The sequence below is a fragment of the Ambystoma mexicanum genome, chromosome 14 (assembly GCF_040938575.1).
Source record: "Ambystoma mexicanum isolate Mex_15411 chromosome 14, UKY_AmexF1_1, whole genome shotgun sequence".
Taxonomy (NCBI): domain Eukaryota; kingdom Metazoa; phylum Chordata; class Amphibia; order Caudata; family Ambystomatidae; genus Ambystoma; species Ambystoma mexicanum.
This window is the reverse complement of record NC_090940.1, coordinates 417,304,841-417,318,583: the sequence shown is the minus strand read 5'-3', so window position 1 is coordinate 417,318,583 and position 13,743 is coordinate 417,304,841. Positions and strand designations below refer to the sequence as shown.

General features: G+C 54.1%; 1 protein-coding gene across 3 annotated transcripts in view; it reads left to right on the top strand.

Moving 5' to 3' along the window:
* Window positions 1-13,743, top strand: part of STYX (serine/threonine/tyrosine interacting protein) — a 984,080-nt gene that overhangs the window by 142,101 nt on the left and 828,236 nt on the right. The window contains exon 3 of one of the 3 annotated variants that reach the window (XM_069637584.1): window positions 10,405-10,506. The exons of the other annotated variants lie outside the window; for them this stretch is intronic. Coding sequence (XP_069493685.1) covers window positions 10,480-10,506 — 27 coding nt within the window. The 5' untranslated portion in view covers window positions 10,405-10,479. The remainder of the gene's footprint in view (window positions 1-10,404; window positions 10,507-13,743) is intronic. 3 annotated transcript variants of the gene reach the window in all.

Here is a 13,743-nt window from a genome sequence, read left to right as displayed (position 1 = left end):
TCGGCAGCCATGCAGGGCACAATTTCACCAACGCCATCAATCACGAGCCAATGCTCTGGCTTCAAGGAAGAGGAAAGCGGAGAACCCGGGAAAGCTTCGGGAGAAGTCCCGGTCGATCCCGACAGCAGCCGAGGGGGACCGAGGCGGTGACCCTCCCCACCAAGGTCAAGACCTCAAGCGCATCCAAAGTTGTGAAGGCCTTGATTCACCTGGCTAAGGCCTCTATCGAGGGAGTCGTGGCGGCCCTGGCGAAGCCTGTGGAGGCTACCCCAGTGGAGGCGACCTTGGGGCCTAGAGTTTCCATGCCACCGCAGGGGGAATCCTCTTTTCAGCCTATCGATGAGACCCCTGTGAAAACCCTGGTGGCAAAGGGGGGGGGGGGGGCCGGTGGCCATAACAGACACGGATACAGCCTCTGAAGAGGAACTGGCTGGAATTGTGAAAATCCCGAGCAAGAAGTTCGCGGAGGTCCGGTCCCACGGGAAGGATCCCGAAGAGGCGGACGAGGAAAGCGACAGAGGTGGTGACAAGGAACACTTGGAGGTGGAGGATTTCACTCCCCAACCGTCGCAGCCGGTCCCTGGGCCACAAGACAACTCAGGGGCGATCTTGATGGCGATCCAGGCCTTGAGTACAGAGATTGAGGACAAGGTTGCCCTTACCACCAACGGACGACGCAGCAGAGCCTGGACCGTCGGAAAGCCCTCCAAACAAGCGGAGAAGAATTCATCCACCCCTTCCTTTCCAGCCTTGTCGGCCTGCACAGCCTTCTTCCCTGTCTCCTGAGCCGAGGGATGATACGGGAACAGACAGCCACGACAGGGACGGATGACAATGGTGGTGACAACGGGATGGACCGTCCATCACCACCTGCTCGGGCCTCCCCTCCCGACGAAATTGGCTCCTTCCATGCCATGATCGCCAGGGCATCCAAGCTCTTCCAGCTGTGCTCCGTGGAAGAGAAGAAGGAAGGTTTCCTCTATCAACGACGGGAGGCCAAAAGGAAGACTGTCCTCTCAGTCCCGTTACTCGACGACGATCTGGGATGAGGGGCTGTTTCTCCTGAAGAACCCATCCACGGCCCCTGCCAAGAGACCAGTACGAGAAGTAGTACCAGGTTCTGGATTCCGCCCCCATGTGCCTTGGGGCGCAGCCTATCCCGGACTCGGTTGTCTCTGTGGCGGCCAAGAAGAAAGCGGCAGGGGCGACATGCAGGGAACATCTGAAAGAGCATATATCATACCACACCCCACGCTTACTCTCCTTTACACCACCACTCAAATAGAACACAGAGATACTATGACACCATTCGGTATAACTGTTCTCATATCAACATCTCCCGCTCACTCCCCATCACTCTAAGTAATCACTGCTGGTTTCACACCCCCAGGCCTAACGCAGCCACACTCGGTCTGGATAAATCCTGCCAGAGTGAACACATACTCCTGATCTCTCAACCACCACACCTACCGATAAGAAGCAGCTACCACACGAATTCCGCACCAGCTGCACACATACCGGGTGCGCACACGCACCTTAGGACTCTCTTTACTCTCTCTTCTGACCCGAACTTCGGTTCCCAAGGACGTTCAACCTACCAGCGCCTTCAGACCATACCAATGGTATATAAGGCACTATATAAATGCAAAATAACAATAACAATCTCCGCCGGACGGCGAAGGGAAGAAGCTGGACGCCATGGGACGACGGGTCATCTCGTCGACGGCGACTACCATTAAAGCGGCCAAAGCCCTCGCGATTGTGGCCCGCTATGACAGGGAGCTATGGTTTAAGATCGCTCCCCTACTGGATTTCCTCCCGGACGACAAGAAGGCAGAGGCCCTAGAGATCCTACAGGAGGGAGAGGTGGCATCGGACCACACCATAACGGTGGCCACGGACATTGCCGACGCCGGCTTCCGCAAGATGGGCAACGGCGTTTGCCTTTGCCGGCGCGGTTGGCTCAAGGCAACCGATTTCTGTCAAGACGTGCAGACCAAGGTCCTGGACATGCCCTTCGACAGGAACAACCTGTTCGGCAAAGCAGTGGACAAGTCACTGCAAGCCATCAAGGCTGACACGGAGACGGCTCGTGCCTTAGGCGTTCTTCAGCAACGACGGCTGCCCTTTTGGGGCTCGGAGGCAAGAAGGTGCCTCCAAGGGATTCGGCGGCAGCTCCTCAACGTACCGCCAAGCGGCCTGCTCCTCGTTGCAGGAGGCGTACAGGGGACGCAGCAAGCAAGGAGGATCTCATCATCGCCAAGGAGGCCAGGGCGGCAAGGCCGCCGCCAAGCAGGATTGAACCGGCCGTAGCGTCGGGCCCCCACCGGAGCACCCCGGTGGGAGGCCGGCTGGCGGACTTCATCAGCGTGTGGGAGTCCATCTCCACTAACAGTTGGGTCTGGATGCCCTGGCCCGCGGGCACACACTGGAATTTCTAAGGAAGTGTCCCCGTATTCCGCCTGTGGCCAGAAAGGAAAATCACATCCCGCAACTACTCGTGGAGGTACGAGCGATGGTAAAGAAGGGAGCCATCAAGCTTGTCCCAAAGAGGCTCCGGGGCTCCGGTATAATCGCGGTGCTTCCTCGCAAGGAAAAAGACTGGCAGTTGGCGACCCATCCTGGACCTTCCTCGTCTAAACAAGTACATCGGGTCCCAGAACTCCCGGATGGTCACCCTCCAGCATGTGCTGGGACAACTGGAGGAAGGCGACTTCCTATCGTCGCTGGACTTGGAGGACGCCTACTTTTACATCCCGTGGTTCCCGGACCTTCTGGACATGTCAGCGTCCCCCCCCCCCCCCCGTCAAACTGCCAATGGACGTGGATCTCGTCATCCGAGAAGGAAGCGCCATCCTCTACCACGATCCGGCGTCTCTGAACTTGCAGGCCTGGCTCCTGCAGCACTAGAGTTTGGAGGGTACGATGTCCCGGCGGACTGCAAGGAGGTGCTTGCAAAGGCCAGGGCGCCCTCGACTCTCGTGTTATGGACACAAATGGAAGAGGTTCTCTGGTGCCGTGCACAGATTAACCCTCTGCGGATTACGGCACCTCAGGTGCTGCCGTACCTACTGTCCATGGCCAAGGTGGGGCTGGCGCACACCTCCATCAAGATCCATCTAGCGTTGATTTCCCGCTACTCCAGGACCCCGGGGCGATCATCTCTCTGGTCCCATCGCTTGTTGAAGGAGTTTATGAAGGGACTGTTCCGGTCATTCCCGCCGGTGAAGGCTCCGGCCCCGACGTGGGAGCTCAACATGGTGCTCTCCAGGCTCGTGGGGCCACCATTCGAGCCTCTGCATTCGGTACTGTTGAAATTCCTGTCGTGGAAGACAGCGTTTCTTGTGGCCATCGCCTCCGCAGGGCGAGTGGGAGAGATCCAGGCCCTCTCCTGTAAACCTCCATACCTAACTTTTCACGATAAGAGGGTGGTGCTGAGGACGCACCCCTCCTTCATGCCCAAGGTGCCGTCGGACTTCCATTTCAACGAGCCCTTGGTGTTACCTGTTTTCTTCCTGTCACCTTCGTCGCCGGCTGAGAGGACTTTGCACTCGCTGGATGTGGCTAGAGCGCTGAAGTTCTACGTGGACTGCACAAAGAGTTTTCGGTTGACATCACAGCTGTTTGTGAACTATGGACCTGTGAACCAAGTGAAGGCCCTCTCGAAGGCTTCCATTTCCAGATGTCTCTCTGGCTGCATCATGCACTGTCACCGGTTGGCAAACCGACCGTTGCCCGGCCGTCCGAGAGCCCATTGAACCAAAGTGATCGCTGCTACCATGGCGTTCCTGTCTGTTGTGCCCCTGCTCGACATCTGCAGTGCTGCTACGTGGAGGTCGACGCACACCTTCACAAGATTTTACTGCGTCGACCGGGATTCCAGGGAGGAGTCCGGAGTCGGCCAGGCAGTGCTGCGCAATATGTTTGCTTAAGGTGAGCCTGGTGAGGAGGTAAGAGATGCTTAATGTTGAGTTGATGTATTGCTTAATGTTGAGCCTTGCCACCTCCCGTGGTTGTGCATGTGTGTACAGCTATGTATTCTTATATTCATGAGCATGTGAATCCATGCCAGACCCCATGCTGGAGAAGGAACAAGTTACTTACCTGTAACTGTTGTTCTCCAGCCTGGGTCTGGCATGGATTCACATGCGAACCCTCCCTCCTACCCCTCTGCGGCTCTTCATTTGGTCCTACTGGCACTTTACGTGCTACCAAATCTGAAGATGGTTGCTAGAGGAGGGACTTAGGTAGGGGGCAGTCATTGGCTGAGGGCAGTATGACCCAGAGACCAGTGATTGGTTACTAGTAGAAAGACAGTTCAGAAACGAAACAAAATGATTTTTTCTTTACCGAGGAGCCCGACGACTGGGAATATTCATGAGCATGTGAATCCATGCCAGACCCATGCTGGAGAACAGGTAAGTAACTTGTACCTTGTTCATTGTACTTACCCAAAACGGATCTCACCATGCGCTCTGTTTTAGACATGCGCCCTGCGAACAAGTATGTCAAACCTCTAAAGTTCAGGATGACAATTCTTCAGGAGATAATCCCAGTGCTGCAGCAGGGGATTACATGGCTACATTGCACATGAACGATGCATACTTTCATATTTCAATGTTGCCAGTACACAGAGTACCTCAGGTTCATGATAGAGGACACCTACTATCAGTTCAAGGGTCTCCCCTTTGGCATTGCCTTAGCCCCAAGGGTGTTCACAAAGGTACTGGCAGCTCACCTGCGCAGGCAGTCCATCCCTACCTTGACGACTGGCTCATCACCGGGGATTTGTGCGGAACATGCTAGACAAATGAAGACGTAGATCTCCTCTTCAACCTAGGATTCTCTATCCATGAAAAGAAATCCAGCTTGTCCCCCAGCCAAGTCAAACGGTTTCTGGGGTCTCTAATTCGAACATGCTGTTCCAAATCACTCACTATGTAGCCAGTCACCAGGTGACCGTACGCATACCCATGCGGCTGCTGGGGATGATGGCTTCCTGCGTCTTCCTAGTTCCTCATACTCTGCGCATGTGCCCATCCAAGAGTGTCTCTAAAGCCAATGGTGTCAGGCCAATGGGACGATCAAGTGGTTGTCTCGACAGCCCTCATTCAGTCTCTGCAGTGGTGGTCGAGGGAGAACCTTCTGCAGGGAAAAAAACCCTTCACCACCCCCTGCAGTAGAAGCCGCTCTCACCAGACTCATGTGTCTGGGTCGGGACTTGCCTCCTTCAACAGACAGCGTACGGCATGTGATCTCCAGCAGTAGTATCCAATCACGTTAACCTGTTGGAACAGCTAGCAGTTATCGAGGCCCTGAAGGCTTTACAGACCTCTCCAGTGGAAGATTTCTAGTCCTCACTCCTCACACACAGTACCACAGCCATGTACTACTTGAACAAACAAGAGGGCATTCACTCCCTAGGGCTATGCAGACTGTCTCCGAACATCTGGAAGTGGGCACTCAAACACATGTTCCAGGGGAACTCCATCTTGTGGCAGACCTACTGAGCAGAGATTGCCCCCTTCCCGTAGAGCACGAGTGGCGGCTACAAGAGTACATTTTACTCTACATTTTTGTAGAATGGGGCTTCCAGAGATCAACTTATTCGCCACTCTGGAAATTGCCCAATGCCCAGGCTACGCCTCCATATATCCACAGAACAGTTCTGAGGGGAAACTGTCTCTGGATAACATGGTCTGGGAGATTTGCACCCCCCGCCAACCCCCGCCTGCCCTACATGATTCCCCTTCTCAACCGGATAATGCACAAGATGTAGCAGACACCAGTCACGATTATACTGGTGGCCCCTATGTGGGGCCACCAGCCTTGGTTCTCCCATCTCATGACGAAGTTATTCTCGCCCCCCAGGAAACTGCCATCAACTAGATTAGGCACGGACACTACATCCAAGCCCCAAGACTCTCACTGAGACATGGTTCACGGCCAGCTCTGTCACCAGCTTTGACACACTCCTACCTGAAGGCTACAAGATCCTCTCCGTGCCCAGGCCCATCCGTGCAGGGGGGGTGTAGCCCTTATCTTCCCTGAGTGGATTCCTGCCACTGTCACTCCTACGCAGTCCTACTCCTCTTTTGAATGCCTGGTCTGCCGTCTCTCTCTCTCTCTACTAGCCATTCCCTTACCGTGGCTACTATCTATCGGCCACCTGGTCAAATCTCCTCCTTCCTCTCTGAGTGGGCTGACCTCTCCTCCTCACTCCTGTCCTCAACCACTCAACTCCTCTTTCTTGGTGACTTCAACATCCACTTGGATGTCTCCTGTCCCCCCACGGGACTCTTTCGTGACCTCTGCGACTCTCTCTCACGCTCTATTCTCCCGTCTGGGCCTACTCATTCTGCAGGGCACACTCTTGATGCTCTGATCTCTTCTGACCTTCCCCTCTCCGTCCCTCTCTTCACTCCTCTCTCCTGGAGTAATCACTTTCTCCTATCCTCCCACCTCACCCTCCCTACCCCACAGGCAAAGCCACCCTCATCACTGCCACCCACCTTCTCGGTCATCCGACCCATGAAGCGTGTGTCAGTTGAGGCTTTCGCTGCCACCTTAGCACCCCCCTCGCCTCCCCCTCCCCCTTCGGCTGACTCCCACCCTGACACTGCCCTCTCCATGCGCCACTCTGCTATATCTGATACTCTTGATATCCTTGCCCCTGTCATGAGAATCCTCCTGAAGCCCAAAGCCAAATGTAACTCCTGGTATGACTTGGAGCTCATCACCCTTAAACGCAAGTGCAGGGTGGCAGAGAGGAAATGGCGTGCTTCATGTTCATCCTCTGACAAACTGGCCTGCCGCCTGCTCCAAAGGCAATACCGTCTCTCCGTTCTCTCCAAGAAGAGAGCCCTTATCCAAGCCTGCATCTCTGCGGCATCTAACAACTCGGCCGAACTCTTTAAAATCTGCAAGGAGCTTGTCAACCCTGCTGCAGTCTCTACCTCTCCTGTTCCCTCCCAGGCCCTCTGCACTGCAATGGCCTCTCACTTCATCTCTAAAACTCAGGACATCCTGGCCTCACTCTCCTCCTATCACCTCCCTCCCTCTCTCTCTTCCTGGCTCTTCCTCTGGCCCTTCTACAGCCACCCCTCCTCCCTCCTTCTCTGCCTTTCCCCTTTTTTCTGCTGACGAGGTTTCCAGACAAGTCCGATCTATGAAAGTCTCGTCTAAACAGGTTCACCCCTGTTCCTCCAAAACTATCAAGGACCACATCGACTCCCTGGCTCCTGCCCTGGCTGACTTTTGCAACCACTCCTTCGCCTCTGGAGTCTTCCCATCCCCCCTTAAGCACTCCCTTGTGCACCCTCTTCTTAAACCCTCTTCTGACCCCTCCTGCCCGGCTAACTATCGCCCAATCTCCATCACTCCCTTCCTGGGAAAGCTCCTGGAGAAACTGGCCATCTCCCAGCTTAACCTCCATGCTGAGTCTGTTGGCAGTCTTCATGACCATCAATCTGGCTTCAGAGCTGCCAGAAGCACGGAAGCTGCTCTCCTGAACATCCGTGAGGACCTACTCTTGAACCTTGACTCCAACACTCCGTGTGTTCTCATTCTGCTCGATCTCTCTTCTGCCTTTGACAATCTCAACCCATGCCATCCTGCTCAACAGTCTCCGTGATAACCTGGGTATCACTGGTCAGGCTCTGGCGTGGCTGACCTCTTTCCTCTCCAATCGACCCTCCCAGGTCCAACTGGGGTCCTTCCTCTCTGACATCTTTTTCTCCACCTGTGGTGTCCCCCAGGGATCAAATCTCTCCCGCTGGCTGTTTAACCAGTACCTGGCACTCCTTGCCCACCGCATCGCCCCTCTCTGCCCCAACTTTCAGTGCTATGCGGACGATACCCAGCTCATTTTCAGGCTACCCTCGGCCTCCTCCTCTCCTTCCCTCATCTCTGACTGTGTCTGCTATCCAGGAATGGTGTGCCGCCAATGACCTCTGCCTTAATGCCAGTAAGACTGAGATTCTACTCATCGGCACACCCACTCCCTCCTTCCCTGCAGCTCTCTTCCGGCCTCTCTTGGCCCTCTTCCTGCTCCTACCTGCACGGCAAAAAACCTCGGGGTTATCTTCGACTCCACACTCTCCTTCTCTCCTCATATATCTGACGTCTCTAAGAAGTCACACTACCAGCTGCACCTCCTCGGAGGTATTCTGCCCTTCCTCTCCTTCCCCCAGAAGCTCACTGTCTCACAAGCCCTGGTTCTCTCAAAGCTGGACTACTGTAACGGCCTCTATCTTAATCTGCCTGCCTCCACTCTCCGCCCTCTGCAACTCATCCAGAACAGAACTGCGAGACTTGTCCTTGGCCTCAAGCCTAGGCACCGTATCTCTCCAGGACTGAAGTCTCTACACTGGCTCCCAGTGGCTGCGAGGATAAAGTTCAAAACCCTCTGCATTGTCCACAAGGCCTTCTGGGGCCTGGGGCCTAAACACCTTCAACTCTCTCTTCCTAAATATCTTCCTTCCCGAGCCCTTCGCTCATCTGTCTCCAACTCCCTCAGGGTCAGCCGCTTCTCGAAGCAACGAGCTGGGGGTAGATCTCTCTCTCCGCGGCAGGGGCCTCCCTCTGGAACAGCCTTCCTGCCTCCCTGAAACTTGAGGAGAACCATCTACGGTTCCGGAAGCACCTCAAAACCTTCCTCTTTGCTTCTGCTTTCTCTCTCCCTCTCCCCTGCTAATTCTTCGCTGAATCTGCACCGAATCTGCAACTGGGCCACTCTCGCCGACCTCGGTCCTGGGCCCAGCCACTCTCCACTTGCACTGCCTCCCTGGCAACCCCTGCACTGCGTGACTGTCTCTGTATCCCTACAGCCCCCGTTCCTTGCACTTGCCACCACCTGGCCCTTATTTATTTTATTCTACTTACCTTGTACTGCATTTTCCCCCCTCCCCTCCCCTTGCACTTTCTCCCTCCCCCCCCTACCCCTGCACTTGCGCGATCTGAATGACACCTGGCCTAGTAGGATCGTTGTCTGTCTTCCCTTGTTCCCCCCTCGCTGCCTCGTCGCGCCTTGAAACACTTGAAACCCTTGTGTAGAGGCGCGTTACAAATGCCATATCATATCATATATCACTCAACTTAGCCTGGCTCCTGAAGTCCTAGAGTTTAGGCATCTTTGACTCCCCCAGAGATGCATGGCAGGACCCCCCTTTCAATCATTGCACAAGGCTAGCCTTAAGGCACTCACTTACAAGACTGCCTTCCTAGTGGCCATCACCTCTATAAGGAGAGTTAGTGAACTGCAGGCCCTTTCAGTTCAGGACCCCTTTGTTACGATTCACAAGGACAAGGTGGTTTTGCGCACACACCCAGGCTTTGCGGCAAAATTCATCTCCAAGTTCCATGTAAACCAGTCCATAGAACTGCCCACCTTCTTCCAAAACCCCAATAACTTGGCAGAAAGGAGCCTCCAGACACTAGATGTGAGGAGAGTAGTAATTTACTATCTGAAAAAGACAAAGCCACTAAGAAAAACAAACCAGTTCTTTGCATCAGTGGCAGCTGGTAGAGCAGGAGACCCTGTCTCTCGAAGTCAGCTATTTCCAAGTGGATCGTAAACTGCATCACTCTGTTACTCTCTTTCCAATAGAGATCTACCCTTAACGCTTGGAGCTCATTCAACTCGGGTGCTACCATAGCATTCATTGCAAATGTTCCTCTAGATTCAATTTGCAAAGCAGCAACCTGGAGTTCTGTGCACACTTTTACACAACACTATTGCCTAGATACATACTCTAGGTCTGATTCTCAGGTGGGACATGGAGCGCTAAGACATCTCTTTGCTACTGTTCCTTCACACATCCCACCACCATCTCTGCATACTGCTCACTAGTCTATGCGCAACATCTGATTCTAAGCAGATCCACAAGCATCAGAAGACCTACATTACTCACTGTAATCGTATTTCTGATGATTGTATCTGCTCAGATTTTCGAGCGCCCACCCTTGCCCTCTTTGAGTAGAAGGAACATAGACTTCTTACAGCTTCTCTCTTAGGTACTCGCTCACGCAAACTAGAAGTCTCCCTCACAGCAGAAAAAAAAACGGTGGGACCTCCATGCGTGAGGGATTTTGGATATACTACACGTCACGTTGGGGGATAGTGTTACAGTCCCGCCCAAGACGACGTCCCCTTAGATCTTCGAAAAAAAAGATGCAATACTCCACGATTACCATTAGATGTTGGACTAGATGCACATCATGTGAATCTAAACAGATTAATCATCAGAAATACCATTATGGTGAGTAATGTATGTCTGTCTTGTTGTATAAGCGCCTTACAAATGAACAATAAATAAATTGGTTATTCAATATGATGTAGCATTTATTTGTGCTCGTGGACTGTTACTTATTTGCTGTCCTTTCTGATCACTCTGGTCTCCCCAGTGTCCTCTGACACTTACCGGGTCTTCGCAGCTCCACCCAGCGGCTTCCACTGTTCCTGCTTGGTCTTCTCCCTGAATGGAAAACAGAGCGCCAGTTCGGCGGGTAAGTTTCTGCACGAACACTGTCTTCTCTGCTCTACACGTGGTCCGCGACCTCTCTGGTCCCGGCAGCTTCCGCAGCTCCAGCTGCACCCGGGCTTGGGACCGCACAGCTTTTCGCGTTCCTCTGCTGTACGGCAGCGCATGCTGCCCGCCTTCCAGTATGAAGGCTCTTGGTCCTGCAAAGTCCCTCTTGCATTTTTCCCAGGATTGTTGCCAAAATCTCGACTTCCCGGTCTTGTCCCAACACGGCAGATTCTCTCCTCTCCTTGCACATGGTTGCTTCTCCTTCTTTTATACACCTGAGCCCTATTAAAGGGTTTCAGGTGTGTGCTGTTGACTTGATTTGCCTGGCTTTAATGAGCCCAATTAGCGGGATATCCCTGACCTTCAGTACTGTATGCTTACACCTCTCTTATTGCTCTCAATACTGGAGTGGTGTTTGAAGTGTGCATTGCTCCCAGTTGCCGCTTCCTCTTCTCAGTACTTGGTTGGCCTTTACTGCTCTTAAAGATGGGGCATGAGTGGACATAGCCCATAAAGGCTGGGGGAAGGAGGGGTGTCTATCAGGAAAGGGGGGTGGGGAATACCATGTCTCGCCACTCCAGCACCCTCTCTCCAATCCCAAGGACCCTCCACCCAGGTGACCCTCCCTCGCTTGTCCATTGCGGGTTCGCCCGCTCTGTGGCTGGCCTGTCCCGTTGACTGCTTAGTCAGCTGTACCCCCCCCCCCCCTCATTGACCACTGCCCATTGTTCCCACAGATCTGCTTCTACTGCAGTTGTTCTCTTCATGAGTGGTTCCCTGGACGCTCCTCTGTTACACACTTTGTGGAGACTTCACTGAACCTCTGTCTTCCTGGGAGAATCCTTTCCTTCTCTTTTTTTTCTTTCCCCCTCAAGGTTTTTTTCCCTGAGACCTGGCTCTCTAGGTGGCCTCAGTGCCCACCTGTTATCTACACTTGGGTTGCACAGTGGCTACCTGGAAGGACAGGCCTTACGTCTTCACCGCCGGGACACCAAACCTAAGGAGGTAAGGACTACCACTGACTAGGGACGCTGTTGCGCAGTTTACCAAGATAGCGGCTGCCTGAAAAGCTCCGTTAACGACCTTCATTTATCCTCCTTTAATATCCTGTCTCCCCTGTCCTCGTCACTCAGACGCAGTGGGAACGTGCCTCTTGATCTCCCAAGCAGGTGGTTATTGGGACTCTGGTGAAAATTCCCCCTTTAGAGGCTGTGGCTGAGGGGAGCGGAGTGGCGGCCAAAGGCGGAGGTGTGTGGGGGGAAGGGTAGTCTCCCCAGCTTCGTCGGGCCGTGGCGTGCGCGGTGAAAGTGACTGTTCTGTGTGTCAGGAGGTGGCTGGAGCAGGCTCCGGAGTGGCTGGAAGGAGCTAATATTGCCGCGGAGCTGGTGCAGAGAGCGCGGCGGCCTCGGCGGGTGAATGTCTGGGAGGGACCAGCAAGTACTGGCTGTCTGGACGGCGGCGCAGAGACTGCAACTGACCCGTGTGCCGGGAGGGCAGCTGGAGTGGGCTCAGGAGAAGTGGATATGTGTCTGGTGGCATAACACTGCAGGGGAGCCGGCGAGGAGTACGAGGCGACCAGTACGAGGTGAGGATCTGAGGCGGACCTTTTTTTTTTTTTTCCCAGGCCTGCAGGCGGGCATTTGCTGGCTGCCTGGACGGAGGAGAGTAGTGGAGCGTCTTCACGGGCAGAGTGCTGTTAGAGGTGGGCCCTTAATACACAGAGGAGCATTATATCCATGGAGCTTCAGATAGCAGGACTCTTAAAGCGATAGGATAGTAGACTCCGGGTGCCTACAGGCCACATTACACAGCCATTGCTCTGAGCGAGGAGGTAATTGAACTAAAGTGATAATCTTTGAACTATGCCTCCCATTTAGCACTTGTTTCTGGTAGTGAATGTGTTCAGTGCATGGCTGTTGGGTAAAGAACCATAGAGACAAATATTCGATGGTGGGGAGGCCCTCATAACTGCTTGAAGCGGTGATCATTGGCTGAGGGGGAGCAGTGGTACTGCGGGAAGCCACATTGCATGGACAGGCGGCTGGTGATGGATTGGTGAATTAGTGGCAGGACTGGCACCCATATAACGTTCTGTATTGAAAGAGGAACAACTGCCCTAAGAATTGGGGTAGGCCCTGGTAGGTGCTCTGCCTCCTGTTGGATATCCTGGACAGCAGGGAGAGTTGTGCGGAACAACTTGGAGTGCCAATGGGGACTGGACAGTGGTGGGCGTCTTCGTTTGGGGCAAGGCGAGCGTCTTATGATGTATCCTGATTGGTGGCGCAAGTACGCTTAGGCACAGCCCCAGTAAGGTGATGGCTCGGGTATACAGCAGTCCGGGGTGAAGGACTGTCAGCTGTGCCCTGCCTAGGAGGTATGGGCAATCGGAAGAAGCAGGGAAGAATGGATATGTTCGCCCGCGCAGACCTGGCCCAGGCCCCGGCTGCCACGTCATGGGTGCCGGCTACTGAACAGGTGGCTATGGCCGCCCTGAATCCGACCCTGCTGGCACTTAAGGGGAGCACGGACACGTTTGGGGCTAAAATAGACGCCTTCACTTGCAAGGTGGATATCTCTGCGGTGCAAATCGAGAAACTATGTAGGCGTATGGAGGAGGCAGAGCAGAGAATTGGGACCGCTGAAGATAATGTGGCGGTCCTTCAGCGCGAGGTCTCCAGTCCACAGCAAGTAGTGAAGAAGATGGCGGCCAAGAATGAGGATTTGGGGGGCGCTCGAGGAGGCACAACATTAGGGTTGTGGGTGTTCCGGAGTGTACACAAATTGATAACCTGGAGAAATAATTGTTGCTCGATGTGCTTGACAATCCTTTGCTGTCCAATATGTATATGGTGGACCGGGCCCATCGTTCTTCAGCAGCCAGACCGCCCCCGGGTGCCCCGGAACACCCTATCATTGCGAGAATCTTTTGTTACCGCCATAGAGACACTATATTGCGAGCAGCTCGAGAGAAAGGGGAGCTGCAAGTGGGGGGGGGGGGGGGGGTGGCTCCACCATACGGCTGTTCCCAGATTGCAGTCCGACAGTTCAGGATCAAAGGAAATCCTTCCAAGTGGCCAAGAGTATCCTGAGGCCTAAGGAAATAATCTATGATGTACCCGGCCAAGTTGCGAGTGCAGCACAATGGGACAGTGGTGTTTTACTGCACCAGAGGCTGCGGAACAATTTGCGAGGAATTTGCCGGAGTCTAAGGGGT